Genomic DNA, 16,505 nt, shown 5'->3' with positions numbered 1-16,505 from the left:
TTATTCACCAAGTGGACACAAGTACTGTAGCATTTTAAGTTGAGTTTTCAGACTGTAGTGATAGCAGGCATTCCAGCTCCCTGATTGAGGCAGGGTGGATTGAGGTGAGGATTTCCTAAGGGAGGATTGGTTCCCTTCCCACCTTCTCTCAGAGCCAAAGCACAATAGGCCAGACTCCTCCTGCAGGGTGAGCTTTTTTCCCTTCCTAATTTGTCTAGTGAGGGTGTTGCCCTTCAGAAATTCCAGATTTATGAAGGGTTCTCCGATCTCATCTCCCACCCTCTTTAGGCACTGGGCTTGTAATAGGGAAGAACAAATCTGACTCCATATTAGATCTGTTTCTTTTGCTTCGCTGCCTGTGCTTAGTCACGCTGGCTCCGCACCTTTTGTAAAAGAATGTTGCCTATAGCCTGAAATATACAGGATAGCCTAGTCTCAAGGCTCTGACCTTTAAGAAGGTCATTCTTCTAGAGAAAAAAAGTTGCAGAACAGAGAACAGCATTTGTCTTGTTGGAGGTTTACAGGAACAGCCTAACCTGACCTACATGCACAGCTGCAAGAACCAAGGATTTTGACACCAAGAAGTTTGCAACAACTAACCACGCCCCTCCCTTACCTGGCCTTTAAAAATGCTTTGCTGAAACCCTTTGAGCAGTTCGGGGTTTTGTGGGCACAAGCCACCCATCTCCTTGCATGGCCCTGCCATAAACCTTTCTCTCCTCCAAACTCCGAACTTTCCGTTTGTTTGGCCTTCATGTACACGAACTTTCAATTGGTAACAGGTTTCGTCTCCTGACCCTCTCGTGTGTGGCTTTGGATTACTTCCTATACATTTTTAATTTACCAGAAATATTAGAAAGTTCACTATTCTCCAAGCTTTCTGGTTAACAGTGTGGCAACTAAGAGTGCGGTTTTGGGATTCAGAGTGCCTGCATTCAGACCAATACTCTACTACTTATTTCCTGTGACTCTGGGCAAATTAACAAAAATCTCTGTACCTCAATTTCCTCACATGTAAAGGGAGAGGCAATAATAGTACCTGCCTCCCAGTTACTGTGGGCCTTAAATAAATGAATATATCTAAAGAGCTTAGGACTGTACATGGTATACAGTAAGAACTCAAACATCAGCTGCTTTTACTGCTACTATTTTTGTGCTTAAAGAAAATGTTCTGAGGTTATACTGCACTCTACTCTACAAAGGGGTTGATACCTTACAGTATGAGTCTTCTTAATAAACAATTTTCAACTTTCATGTGACATTATGTAGCTTATTCATATCAGGAGGTAAATAAACAAAATAACAAGTATTTGATATCTATCATTTCTCTGTTTTTCTTCTTCTTGGGAAACATTATCTCTTGAAGTTAGATCTCCAAAGTCTATTTTTCAATTATAAATTATTTTATATTCTGTTGGAATAGCAGATACTCCTACACAGAGAAGATTCTACCACTTAAACGTAGCGTAACATTTTGTGTTTTAAGACAAAATGATGCCAACAGCTGGTTCATTTCAGCTAGAGTCAGAACACATCCATACATGTATGTCAAGCCCTGGAACCATCACGCATACCACATGGGCTGGCATTGCTCCATTAATGACATTTGAACAAAATAAATTCCAAGTTCAAGTCTCCACAGATAACACAGTTCACATTTCTTCAATACCTGGCGAATGAAGCTTGGTGGTTGAAGCCGATATTCTCTTAGGAGATGAAACGGCAGGTTTATTAGCATCTTGATCTTTTTGTACTTCTTTCTTTGTTCCTATATATAGTTTAAAAAGAGAAAAAGAAACAAAGAGAGCTCATTACAATTGAAACAAACACAAATTGTTTGTGGAGAGGGAGGCTTAACAAAAGGCACAGAGAACAGAATAATATTTGGGTGATGTGTTGCTATGGTCACCACCCCCTGTGCTTCAGGAATGACACACTTGTTTATAGCAGAGGGAATTTCGCTTTGAGTAGTCAGAGGAATAAGTACACTGCTGTCTCTGATTTGATGAAAACCACCCCACCTCTGGAGGCCACCGCACCCCAAAGACCCCGACAAACTATCTGGGGATTAAAATTGTGAACAAATTTTCATTACACGGAGAAGGAAGCTGTAGCCCAATCTAACTGCTAACGACTCCAGCATCATGAGAGTCGAGCCGCGGGGGACACGGTCTGCCTCTGATTAATTTCCACGCAGCTGGTCCACCGAGGTGACCTGGACAGCCTCTGAGCTCTCTCTCTCTGCTGCAGCTGAGCCTTTGTAGAACCTGCTGGCAGAGCCGGCTGCAGCAGCACGGGACAGCCTGAGCTCGGGCCTTGTCTAAGACCAGGCACTCAGGACACAGCACCGTTTCTCCCTTGTGTGATGGGCAAGGACCCTCCCCGTCACATCCCCTTCATCAGAAAGTCCAAGAACGATGGATGGAAGATCAGAGGAATAACGCCGACCTGGGTGCACCTAGACCCGTCTCCGCCTCAGCACAGTTTATTATGTCATCTCAGAAATAAACCCTCGTGAGGGTGATGGTTCCTTAGAAGTGGAACACAAACTTCCCACTTTGCCCCACGCCCTGCACCCTTACTCCGCTTCTAGAGGTAACCAGCGAGCAATTTGGCCTTTACTCTTCCAGACCTTCTTCTAGGTATTTCTAAGTATATCTACCCAAATACAAATACAGCTATGAATTAGCTAAATGCATCCCATACTGCAATTTCTTTTTACCTACCCACACTTTGGAAGATCTTTTTCATATCAGTGTATTCACAGGTCTTTAAAAAAATGCCACATCATATTAATGGGCAAAGATGTACCCTAATTTACCCATCCTCCTGTTGACGAACGTTTCGACTGTTTGCAAGTGTTAGCTATTAAAATAGCTAAATGTGCTATAATAAACATACTTCTACTTGTTTCTTTGTACGCGTGTACCAGTATCTTTACAGGATGAATGCAGATACACTTTTGCTGGATTAAGATCCTGCTCATTTGCAATCTTGCCAGACACAGTCCAACTGTCCTCCACGAAAAGCTACTAAATTTACACTCCCAACCAAGTGTGTGAGGCCAGTTCTTCCTACACGCCCCGTGCCCTACCGACGCTGAAGTCTCATCATTTCAATTTTTGCCAGACACTTAGAATCTTTTCAAATTGGTCATGTGCATTTCTTTATTTGAAAATTGACTAATTAAACCCTCTGCCCATTTTGCTTACTGATGTGTGAGAACTCTTCATTTATGCTGGATATGAATCCTTTGCCTGCTATACACATTATATTTTCCAGCCTTTCACTTTTTACAACTTATTTAGAGTACCTTCCCTCGTACAGTAGTTTTAAAATATTTACATGTTCAAATATGTCAACTTTTCCCTTACAGCTTTGAAAGCACTGTTACAGATCATTTATACGTATGTGTGCGTGTGTGCGTGTGCGTGTGTGTGTGTGTGACTGGGGAGAGATCGTTCCAGGCTCTGGAGGGGGAGGCAGGGGTCTGGAGCCAAGCCCTCTGTCCCTCTCTCCCTTCCGGCCTGACTGCGCTACTGCGTCTCCCGACACCGGCGGATCTGCCTCACCCCTCTCTGTCCTTGTCCACCCGTCTCCTGCGGCTCTTCCCACACACCTGTGAGCACCTCCTCCGTTTTACCGCCTTTGGACACACTGTTTGAGTCTTGTTGATGTACCTCTTCTAAGGTCTGAGTTCCCTTGTGCATGTCTAGCCACTACTTTTTTTCTTCCTATGTTCAAAAAAGGTGCTTCTCGCGCTTAGCGAACATACCCCAAGCCTGTCCCTTCTCAGCAAACGGCTCCACCCTTCACTCACTGTGCTCAGGCCGAACACACAAGGAGTCACCTTGTTTGGCTCCCAGCCCCCATTCAGTCCATGCGCAAAGCTTGCTGGATCTCCTGGGTGGACACCTCCCAGGTCTGACCACTTCTTCCCCCTCCGCACTGCCCCTGCAGAGCCCAGGTCACCATCGCCCCTTCCTCCTCCTTCAAGGCCTCCCACCGCTCTGCTGCTACCGCTGCCCCTCTACTGCATATGCCCCCAGGGCAGCAGGTGAATTAACTTCAAACCCAAGTTAGAGCGAGTCATTCCCAATCTCAAAACCCTCCACTCACCTCCCAAGATACTCAGAGTGACATGCAGACTCCTCGGCACCCTAACAAGGCCCTACAGACCAGCGCCACCCAACAGAAATACAATGTGAGCCACTTACGTAATTTCAAATTTTCTACCAACAACATGTAAAATGTACAAAGTCCAGTGAGATTAGCTGTAATAACATGTTTTATTTACACCAACATGCTGAACATCGCTTCAGTGTCCAGCACTGGTCACATTTCAAGGGCTCACTGACTGACTGTGGGCCAGTGAACAGCACAGCCCAGAAGTGCTGGTCCCCAGGCTACATCACACACCTGTGGTAGTTCATTTTATGTGTCAACCTGATGGGGCTACGGTTGCCCAGACATTTGGTCATACCTTATTCTAGATGAGAGTAACATTTGAACTGGTAGGCTGAGTAAAGCAGACTGCCCTCCCCAGCGTGAGGGGGCCTCATACAATCTGCGGAAGGCCTGAGTAGAACAGAAGGTTGGGTAAGAAGGAACTTCAGCTGCCTGACTGGTTGATCTGGGACATCAGTCTTCTCCTGCCCTTGGACTGGAACCTACACCATGGGCTCACTGACTGCAGGTCTTGAGACTTCTCAGCTTCCATAATCATGTGAGCCACTTCCTCACAATAAATCTCTTTTTATATACATGTATTCTATATTCTATAATATATATACTATATACTATACTATATATATATACTCTATACTATATTCTATAATTATATATATACTATATATAAGAGTATATATAAAGTATAGACATAATTATATTTAAAATATATAATAAATATATTTTAATTTATATATTATATATATTTACAAATATATAAAATATATTAAAATCTATATTTTTAAAATGTATTTATATATTTATTATAAATAAAATATATAATATATTATATAAAGTATATATGTAATAGTATATATATACTATTCATAATAAATATAATAGGATATTCTGTATTATAAATGTTTTAATACATAAATATTTATTATTTTCCTATATAAAATATGCTATGTATATACATATGTATCTCCTACTGGTTCTGTGTCTCTGGAGAACCCTAGCTAATCACACACACACACACACACACACACACACACATCCCTCTGCACCTGCTCACACACTCCAGCCACACTGCCAGCCCTGCTGGTGCTCAGACTTGTTGTACTTCCTCCCATTCTGGTCACGTTAGCTTGAGTTCCTTCTGCATGGAATATGCTTCCCCAATTCCTTAGGCTTGGTTCACTCATCTGCTCATTCAGGTCTCTGCAGAGACGGCAATCTTCAGGGAGGCCGTGCCTGACACTCCAGGTAAAACAGCCCTCCTGCCACCTGCCACTCTGCCCCTCACCTGCTTCATTCTTCTTCACAGCACTTGTCACCACCCAAAACATCCACACACATGTTTGTTTACTGTCCACCTTCCCCACTAGGACATGAACTTCAACCAGAGGACACACCCTGCCCTGGACAGTGTGGCCATTCAGTCTATGCCCCACTGTCCGCCCATCTCCCACCCAGCTCTTTTCAAGGCAGGTCATGTCCAAGCATTTGGGGGTTCCAGAAGGCTGGACTGGCGGGGACCTGAAAGCCCAGCCCTGACTCCACTCCACTGAAGCCACATCCACCCTGCAGAGTATCCCACTTATGGTTCATCTCACTCTTCTATTCCCTCCCTCTGCTCAGATTTTAGGTTTCAACAAACACAGAAAGTCAGCCAGACTCCTAGGAACTCAGAAGGGAAGAGTTAAAGGCCAAAGTATGTGCTAAACACAACACTTTAAGGGGAAACTAAACATAAGTATTTATTCAGAGTCTCAATATTTTCCATCCAGTCTTCATGGAGTGCTATCTGGCAGCTTCCATCAAAAATTTAAACATTGATAGACTTGACCCAGCAATTCTGCTTCTACAGATCTCTCTTTGGAATACTTCTACAAGTGTGAAAAGATGTACATTCAAAGACATTTCATACATTATTCACAACAATAGAGATGTACAAATAACCAAAAATGCACACAGGGGAATGATTAAATAAACTACTGTATAACCATACGATGTAGCACTATGCCGCCGTTAAAAAGAACGAGGTTGTTCTATATCATACGGGCATGGAAAGATGTCCATGAGAAATAAATTAAAACGCTAGTTGTTGAACAGTAAGCACAGTATTATCCCATTTTTATGACACAAAAATGTTACCTGTATTATAGTTGTAAATATATAAAAATAACTGAAAGGCCATTTACTAGTTTATTTTTTTTTCATTTACTAGTTTTTAAATGTTTTTAATAATGGTTACTTCTGAGAAGTAGGATCAAGGGAATTTTACTTTTTAATATGCTTCTGCATTATCTCCACTTTTAATGATGAGCACACACATTACTTTTATAATAAAAAATAAAAGGCATGAAACCAAAACCAAAATGAAAATAATCTATCAGCTCTCTGAAAGGATAAGGAAGGAAACCAGCCTAGTGCAACCAATTCTACAAGAATAACTTGGATCCAAAGTTTCACGACCCTTCCCCCTAGGAACACAGTGCTGCCTGGAGAATTCCTGTGTGGTTCTGGGAGCTCTTGATGGCACAGAAAATTAGGGCAAGTAGTCAAGACTTACAGTTGTTTTCGCAGCTTTCTTGCAATCCGGACTCAGCTTGCATGTTTTTTGAGTACACCGTCAGCTTTCGTTTTACTCTCTAAGATCCCAGGGTGCCTAGCGAGACCAGTTCTGGTCGCACGGTTCTCCTGCTGCCTCTGTGGCCACTCTCCCTTAGTCCTGTCACTGCGCCTAGTAAAGCTGCCCCAGGATTCTGCCTCGACCTTCTCCTGTGCACTCTTCTGGATGAGCCTGTCCACTCAGCATGCTTAGACCACTGAATTATACCCACTGATGGCTATAAAAATCTGTTATTTCCAATCCAGACGGGCCCAGACATCTCTCCTGAGATCCAGACCCGTTTTTAGGTGTCAGCTAGACATGACCACTTACCTACTGGATGACCAGATCATCACACCCTAAATGGAGCTAATTATCTTCCTCTCTAATCCACTCCTCTTCCAACATTTTCTTTCCTGGTCAACTGTCCCCCTAGTCACTGAAACCAGAAGCTAGTGAGTCCTCTTCCTTATTATCCTCCCAAATCTAATCGGTTACTAAGTCTCTCTAATTCTGCCCCTTTATCCATCCTCACGGTTTCCCTTAACTAAGTCCTCCTCATTTCTTGCTGGGACAACTAGGAAAGTCTCCTAAGTGATTTCTCAGTCTGTGTCTCACATTCTTCATCTTTAGTCAACTCACCCTCCTTACAGCTGCCAGAATGACCTTTCAAATTACGTGATTTTACTTTTAAAAGCTTTCCAAAGCTTTCCCCGGTTTTCAGTAGGAAGCCCCAATTCTGTGTTGTGGAAAAAGCAAGCTCCAGGATCGCACTTCCTCTGCTGCGTGTCCCCTGCTGTGACACTGTGGTCCCCTACGATGCTCTGTGCTCCCACCGTGCTGTCTCGTAGTCTGGAGGGCTCAGTCTCTCCCTCAGCTGCTTGGCCCACCTCATCAACCTCAAATTCAGCTCATCCCCTCTCTGAAGCCCTTCTGTATGAGTTTCTGGTTTGCCACTGGAACAAATTACCATGATCTCGGTGGTTAAAAACAACACACGTTTATTCTCTCACAGTTCTGGGGTGGGGGGTTGTCAGAAGTATGAAATCAGTCTCACTGGGCTACTGTCAATGTGTCAGCAGGGCTGTTCCTTCTGGAGGCTCTGGTGGAGAATCCGCTTCCTTGCCTTTTCCCGCTTCCAGCCTCCCTTGGCTGTGGTCCTTCTTCCACCTTCAAGGCACATCACTCCAGGCTCTGCTTCCATCATTACATCTCCTTCTCCTCCAACTCCTCCCTCTTTCCTCTTATAAGGACCCTTGTGATTACACTGGGTCTATCTGGATCATTCAGGACACTGTCCCCATCTCAAGAGCCTTAACTTAATTGCATCAGCAAAGTCCCTGTGGCCATGCAACGTAACATTCGTAGGTTCCAGTGACTAGTACATGGGGGCCATTTGGGGGTCATTATTCAGCCTATCACACCTTCTCTGTCTACCTGAATGAAAAAATGAAGAAACTCTTTTTGCTCACCAAAAAGGCACTCAGTATTTGGCCTGTATTAGCACCCTAAATCCCTGTCACTTATGAAGCTTTTCCTAATTTCATCAACTCCTCTTGAATAGCAGTCTTTCCTTAGAGCCCATTCAGCTTTCCCCGTTTTCTTCCACCCAGTGTAGACCGTATGCCTCTAGTGGATAGATGTCTCTTGTCTGGCCGGACCAGCTTCTATTTACTGAACCCATGCTGACCTTTGGGGAACCAACCCTTCCCTGCTCTTGGTCCATGTGGTTGGGTGGGGCTGACCTGCCTGGATCTCGAGGTAGGCATGTGACCTAGGCCTGGCCAGTCAGAGCTCTGCATCACACCAGTGTGACAGAGCCTCTTGGCTTAGGAATAAAAAGAAGATCCAACCTGGGATAATGAGAACCCTACCTTGAGAATTTTGCTGGAATTAATAGAAAAGAATTCTTGTTCTGATAGATACCTAGGCTGGTGGGATGTAAATCTCAACTGCCTTTGACCATCTCTGACCAAAGGGGAGAGCCTTTGTGAACAAGAAGCCAGCCAAGGGGAAAGAAGGGCCAAGAGATGGAAAACGTTGATGACGACCATGTTTAAGTACTGTGGACAGCCCCACCTTACATTAGCATCACCTCCTGAGCTTTTCAGTTATGTGAGCCAAAATCTCTCTGATCTTTTGCTTTCTTTTTTGCTAAGGCAGTTTGAATGGGGTTTCTGTAACGTGCAACCAAACAAGACCTGAATTACAGGACGCCAGCCAGTGGAAATAGCTCCTTAATAAATACATATACACGCTCATCTTGCATGGGGCTGTATATTGGCCAAAACTACTCCTTGTGTACCTTAAATAGGCTGGGATTCAGAGCTATATAAACGAATGTGTATATACAAAATCCAGAGCCCTATCATCGGTGCTTTTGGGGTGGAAGGAAGAAAGCGGCAGGTGGGGAAAGAAATGCCAGCCTCACTCTGGTCTCAGAGAAGAAGTCACAGAGTTTCATTTGAAACATGGTCACAGATGGTAGTCACCCATTGCCAGACAACCCCTACACATCCAAATGGCCCTAAAGCGTTTCACCATAAATAGAGCAGCAAAACATCGGCCTAAGGCCCAAGTCGGAAGGTGCTCCCTGGCAAACCGTACAGAGCTCCTTGGAAGAGGGAAGAATAGCATGCCAGCTCAGCTTCTCATACAGACAAGGCCTTCCACGGTGATCTGAGTGACTCTGACAAGTGTTTGTGTTCTATTCCAAGATCCACCTGGTGTTTTATTACAACCTGTTCATCACGATGCTTAACACCAAGCCCACCTGCGTGGGAGCCGTGAGAATGTGACTAAAGCTGCCCAATCAAGAGCGACGGATGAACATGAGGCTGTCCTCTTAAAAAAATATGACGACAAATGTCAATGGCTAAGTCAGGATCCTCACTGAGCACATCAAAATGGAAAGAAAAATTCAATTTAAGATAATGGTTAGAAGAATGCTATATACTTTTTTTTTTAATAAAAAGCAATATTGGGCCTCCCTGGTGGCGCAGTGGTTGAGAGTCCGCCTGCCGATGCAGGGGATACGGGTTCGTGCCCCGGTCTGGGAGGATCCCATATGCCGCGGAGCGGCTGGGCCCGTGAGCCATGGCCGCTGGGCCTGCGCATCCGGAGCCTGTGCTCCGCAACGGGGGAGGCCACAACAGTGAGAGGCCCGCATACCGCAAAAAGAAAAAAAAAAATAAAAAAATAAAAAAAAATAAAAAAAATAAAAAGCAATATGCACATCAAAAAAAATCAAAGGGAATTTGCAGAGGCTCTTAACCACACTCACAATAGGCCACAAATCCCTGCAAATCAATCTTGGTAGAAGTAAGAAAAGATAAGAAAAGAAGGATAAAGAGATATGCACAGTAACTGACTTTATCCCCCAACCGTCTAGCCTTCTCACTCCATCCACCTGTGAAAGCACAGGTAACGGGGCTAATTCCTCCCCCAGCCCTACAGACCCCACCCAGGCAACATGAAAAGCCACGTTGGGAAGATGAAAGGGGGCAAGAAGAACAATGAAAGGTCAGCGTGGCAACAATGAGTGTTACGATCATCAGGCAATGGAATTGGAGGAGGTGATTAGGAAAAAATGAACGATGTAATCAGGAAGTAGGGATTCTGATGTCACTTATGAGACAAACAGAATGAGGGAACATTTCAAGGGGAGATTTATAGGGGTTGAATAGGATGAAGAAAGGAAATGTTATCTAGATACGAATACATCAAATAAAAGAGGAACCTGGATGAGGTATAAATCAGAGAGAGAGTGCCTAAGAGAGGATTCAGGAGGGCTTGCAGGGATAAAAGAAAGAAACAGGTTTTAGCTGCTTTAAAAAAAAATCAACAGGAATATCTGATGTTGGTGGAGAATGGAGTTAATGAGGGAACAATCTGAATACATTCGAGAAAATGCTGGATTTAACCTGTTTAAGGTTCATTCAACTCCATTTATTGAACGCATGAGGGCAGACCTTGTAGCTGGAAATTTAAAGTAAAATAAAGGAGGTCTCTGTCCTCAAATAGAGACCTACAAAAAAATCAGACTCACAACAGAGACCTAATTATTTCCTGGGATAAAAGCAGGGATGATTTAATTCTGAAGATTGTTATGAAAAGGTAAGGATAAAAGAATGAAGAAGTGGGTTTGGGGGGAAAAGATTATATCTGTTTACAAGCTTTATAATTCCCCAAATATATTCTTATTCATTCATTATTAAGCACCAAGTAGGCACCAAGCACTGTCCCAGTGAAAGAGAAGGTGAGAGCTGTCACGGATGTCATATTTCAAGGAGTGTGTTTACTATCACAAGCATTTATAAATGCCAGGCAGCACCCCGCCGTTGCTTCTATGTATATCACCTCACTTTAACCCTCTCTCATCTCTGTTGGTATTATTATTGGTATTATTACTTCGTACATGAAGAAACTGTAGGTGTGGAGGTGGTAGCATGTCCCCATTTACTAGCAGGTGGCTGAGCAAGATCTAAACGTGCGCCTTCCCGCCCTCATTTTAGCTCGCATTTCACCGCCCCACAAAGGCCTCGGTGAGTCCTGAACGTACCGAGCCCTACAGCCTGCCTGCAGTACGAAACACAATGAATCCAGGTGAGTCTGACTCCATAGGAAGGTTTAAAGGGAAGCAGGAGGGTGTATGGGGGAGAATGCTCGGAGCCGAGAGTGGGGATGGAGCAGGGGAACGTAGATGCTGAAGGGCTTCTATTTGGGGCCGTGACCAGGAGACCAGGGAATGCTCAAGCCATTTGTTTTCTAAAGCTGGAGGCCAGTGAATCCCAGCATTCTTCCCATCCCTGGCCCCAACGTTCCTCTCTTTCACTCAGTCTGCCCTGTGTTGAACTACTTAGTCCTTTGGTAAATAACCTCCCTCTCCCACTTCCGTCCTTAACCTTTCAGAGCAAGCTTCTCAAACGGTCCTCATCCTCCTCATCCAACCTATCCTCAAGTCAGGAGATTTCTTCCAAACTATCCAATAAAGCAGCAGAGCTTGAGGCCCCCGTGTTCGCGTAGAACTCCTTTTCCTTCGAGGTTCCAAACTTCTGGCTCATGTGCTGTAACCCTGCTCCCTGCTCTCACCTACATTACAGTCACCGTCCCTCACGTACCCTTAGGCGTGGTCTTCCTCTTACCCCAGGGCCTGCCATCATCCGGGTGAACTTCCATGACCCCTGCACAACTCATCTGACATCCCAGCCTTTCAGTACTTAGACATTTGCGACTCTTGCCAGGCACCTTTAATCAGGACACCTGGGTATCACCCTGGAGCATGTCATCACCGAGAACGTCACCTCTGAAAACCACACACCACACCTTCTGAGCCCGACCTTCTATCCTCCAGCTGTGTTACCGCCACTCCATCAGTTCATGAATCTAGACAACAAATCCCTTTACCCCAAACTGCCAGGCTCCTCCTGTCTTTGCCTCCTTTCTTACCCAACCTGAAGCTGCCCCCAGTGTCCTTCACCTCTACTATCCTCCTGTCTACACTCTTGCTCTAATATCACAGGCAGCAGAACCACGTGGTCACAACCATCTGCAGAATCCAACCCTCCCTTAACCCAGCTGTCACCCTCCCCTGGTCCAGCTGAGCACACGACAACACAGATGGAGCCGCCAAGTTTACAGTCGATAGCCGTAACTGCGGCCACGACCCAGCCCAGCAATTCTCCTATTGTTTTCTTTTCATCTTGTGCATTCTCTTCTTTAACCTACTTTTTTTAAAATCATAGTTCTACATCTGTATCTTTCTAAAAGATTATTCCACATGGCAAAACAAAACACAGCAGTATCTTGTCCCACCCTCCATATGCCTGATTCATAATCATCACTTTCAACTTTTTAAGCTGTTTTTCCTAGTATTTATCTCCATACATGTAAGTAACATGTCTATACTGCTAGTTTTTTAAATAAGTTTATTTATTTTATTTATTTATTTTTGGCTGCACTGGGTCTTCGTTGCTGCATGCAGGCTTTCTCTAGTTGCAGCAAGCAGGGGCTACTCTTCGTTGCAGTGCGTGGGCTTCTCGTTGCGGTGGCTTCTCTTGTTGTGGAGCACAGGCTCTAGGCGTGTGGGCTTCAGTGGTTGCGGCATGCGGGTTCAGTAGTTGCGGAACGCAGGCTCAGTAGTTGTGGCTCACAGGCTCTAGAGTGCAGGCTTAGTAGTTGTGGCGCACGGGCTTAGTTGCTCCACAGCATGTGGGATCTTCCCGCACCAGGGATCAAACCCGTGTTCCCTGCATTGGCAGGTGGATTATTAACCACTGTGCCACCAGGAATGTCCCATATACTGCTAGTTCTTGATACTTACATTTTAGACATTTTAATAGCTCTCTACTACAGAAAATGACAAATTTTCTCTCTATAGGCTCTCTATAGGCACTACCTCCCTCTTCAATACAGGTGTACAATAATCTTTGTTTAAGTCAAAATTCATTGTTCATTTTGTTACAATTACATAAATATTATTCACAACTGAGCAATTTCCTTACTTGTATGACTTTTTGTTTTCCCTGGATTTAATAGTTGCCTTGGTTGTTGTTTGTTTAGATTGTTTATTTCTATGCAGTTTGCTAATTCTCCCCAGAACTCTTTATCAGTCACAACTCTCCTCTCACAATATGTAAAAGGTTTCATTTTTGTTTCCCTGAAGGCTTCAATTCTCCATTTTCTTCTGGACTCATAACTTCTCGCACTGTTGCACAGCTGTCATCCCAGAATCTCCCTTCCTCATCATTCCGTGAAATACTTTTGTCTCTTTCCCATACTGGATTCCTTTTTTCCGGACCTCTCATGTATTCCTTTTTCTTGGTCTGCTTCCTTATTTTGGTAGAGTACTTTTTTTTTTTTTGAGTTTCCAGAGAAATGTACATGAGAAATAAATTATTTGACATCTTCCATGGCTGAAAATTTCTTCTTACAGTTGACTCTTTGGCTTCATACAGAATTCCGGCGTGGCAATCATTTCCCCCAGAACTGTGAAGGCATTTCTCTTTTAGCTTCCAGGTTTGCTACTGAAAAGTCTGATGCCACTCTAAATTTTAACCTTTTGTATGTGATCTGTTTACTCTCTTGGTACCTCTTTTTCCCCACTGTTGTGAAATTTCATGATGTGCCTTGTGTGGGTCTTTTTTCATTCATTATGCTGGGCATTTGGCAGGCTCTTCTAGTCCTACAGTTCTAGGAAATTTTCTTGGAAGGTTGCTCTGATAATTTCCTCCCCTCTGATTTCTCCATTTTGTTTTTATGGAACTCCTATTATTTGTGTGTGTATATTTATATATACAACCTATATATAAATATCTCTTTGGATCTCTCCTGGTGCACATGGCACTCAGCACTCCCAACACTGAACTGTCTGTCACCTAACAAAACTTCCTCTCAGTCCTATTTTCTCTGTCTCGGTAGATGTGTCTTTTTTTTTTTTTTTTTTTTTTGCTATATGCGGGCCTCTCACTGCTGTGGCCTCTCCCGTTGCGGAGCCCAGGCTCCGGACGCGCAGGCCCAGCGGCCATGGCTCATGGGCCTAGCCGCTCCGCGGCATGTGGGATCTTCCCGGACCGGGGCACGAACCCATGTCCCCTGCATCGGCAGGCGGACTCTCAACCACTGCGCCACCAGGGGAGCCCGGTAGATGTGTCTTTTGTCTGAGCCAGTCATGCTCATTGCATCCTTATCTCCTCCCTCATTCTTACTTCTTATATGCAATAAGATGCCAAATCCTATGAGACATACATCTTGTATCTCTCTAAAATGTAGTCCACCTCTTTTTTTCGTAGTCGCTGCAACTCCTCAATTCAGATCACTGTCACTTCTCTTGCAGAACTGCACACCACCTCCTACCTTCTCTTCTCTCCAGTGAACCCTGCTCCAACTCATCCCCAGACCTCAACCTAGAGGTCTCTGGATGCTGCTAATATGCTCTGTGGCTACAACCTTATTGCACAATAGGTTGAAAGCCCTTTACCTGTCCATGTTCCCCATTCAACAATGCATCACATGAAAATCGCCCACTCAGTAAATATTTGTAAATAAATAGAATTGGTTATCATTACTAACTAATCATGTTCTTCCTCTGTGGAAAATGAAGTCAACCTTGAGATTAGGTAAATTCCTGATATTTTGAAACCTCTTCTTATTTTCTTTCTCTTTTTCATTTCTTCTGCAGTACCTCTCTCTCCCCACCTAATAAACAGGCACATCCCAAGTGAGTAATGAGAAATCACCTTACACACTCTTAGAAGAAAAATAAGTAAAGCTCTGCATATGATGGATCTGTGGGAAGAAAATAATCCAGTTCTGGGGAATCAAGACACTGCGTGATCTATTAGGCACTGAGGAAATGTGAATAAGTAAGTCGTGGTGCAAAAAGTACTTTGTATTTTTGAAACTACCCAAAGAGATATTGGGGCTTTATTCATTGTGGCAGTTTTAGTTAGGTAAGCCCAAATGAAAGAAATGGTCTGGGATTATTTGTCTCATTCCATTCAATAATTTACTTTCACATTAATTCAAGAACACAATACAATTGTGCTTTTCACAGCTAACATTTTCCCCATAGAAATATGGTCTACTTAATATTAAATAAGTGCCCACACATTAGTTCCCTGTAGTTTTATTCCAAACGCTGCATCATCCCTTTCTTATTTTCTGAACTATTCATTCCTTGAAAAATCCAAAGCATTCCCTTATTCATTTGTTCATCATGTATTTATTGGGTGCGTCCACGGTACTTGATGGGGTATTAGCTGTTGGAGAGTCCAAGGTGAGAGACAAAATCCTTATGTCCAGAAATTCACCAACTAGTGGGACACGTAAGTAAGTAGTGACAAGATAATGCATCAGGTGCCAGCCCAGTGGTCTGGATAAAGATTTCTCAGGGAGCTCAGAGCAAGAGTCAGGTAGGGCTTCACCGAAGAATGTTATGTTTGAGCTGAAGTGTGAACTATGTAGGACAGTCACCAAGGATAGGACACAACAGGCGTGGGATCCTGTGCAAAGGTACAGCACGTGCAGGGGCAGCAGAGTGGGGTATGAGACGTGAGGGTTTGCTCGAGTCCCACCTTCCTGGTCTCTAGCCCTCTATGATCTCCAACTGCACCAGGCAAATACTGAAAATGCTTAGCATAATGCCAGGCACTTATTAAGCATGCAAACATGGTACTTATTAACAATATTAACTTAATTATTATAAACATTTGTTTAGAACCTATGGATTATCAGTGCAGTGCTAGAGTATTAAATCATTACTGAATCAGGGTGACAAGAATTACACATGCTTCTTTTTCCAATAAGGCATCGAAGGTTGGAGAAGTCAAGTAACTGAACTAAAGTCACCCAGCTATTGGTGGGTCTAACTTCAAAGCTCATTCCCTGTTTCCTCTGCCAGCCAAAGTCTATGTGGTAGAAACTCTCAATTAACAGTGGCTTACTAACAAAGTTATTCCCCTCATTGGAACAAAAATCACGTGGAGACAGAAATATGTCCAAGGTATCTTTGTTTTTTTAAACCTAAAAAGATGTAGCCAATGAATAAGAAAAGGGTCCTGTAACCTTGTTGTTATATTTTCCCAGATCATGGGCACAGAAGCACTGCATGCTGGCAGCCCAAGAAGGTGGGTTCTCTGCTGGGTGATGTTGGTCCCAGCAGCTGTGTGAAGAGGCCCATCACTGTCAGGGCTACAAAAAGGGCACCGGCACCGGGTGCAAGTAC

At 43.9% G+C, this 16,505-nt stretch overlaps 1 protein-coding gene across 3 annotated transcripts in view; it reads right to left on the bottom strand.

Moving 5' to 3' along the window:
• Positions 1-16,505, bottom strand: part of MTUS2 (microtubule associated scaffold protein 2) — a gene marked incomplete at its 5' end in the record, with an annotated part of 314,758 nt that overhangs the window by 124,279 nt on the left and 173,974 nt on the right. For all 3 annotated transcript variants that reach the window (XM_082601954.1, XM_082601955.1, XM_082601956.1), the window contains one exon: positions 1,670-1,768. In XM_082601954.1, coding sequence (XP_082458080.1) covers positions 1,670-1,768 — 99 coding nt within the window. The remainder of the gene's footprint in view (positions 1-1,669; positions 1,769-16,505) is intronic.

Source organism: Mesoplodon mirus (genome assembly GCF_964341445.2).
Source record: "Mesoplodon mirus genome assembly, chromosome: 17".
Lineage (NCBI taxonomy): Eukaryota > Metazoa > Chordata > Mammalia > Artiodactyla > Ziphiidae > Mesoplodon > Mesoplodon mirus.
This window is presented reverse-complemented; position numbering and strand designations above follow the sequence as displayed.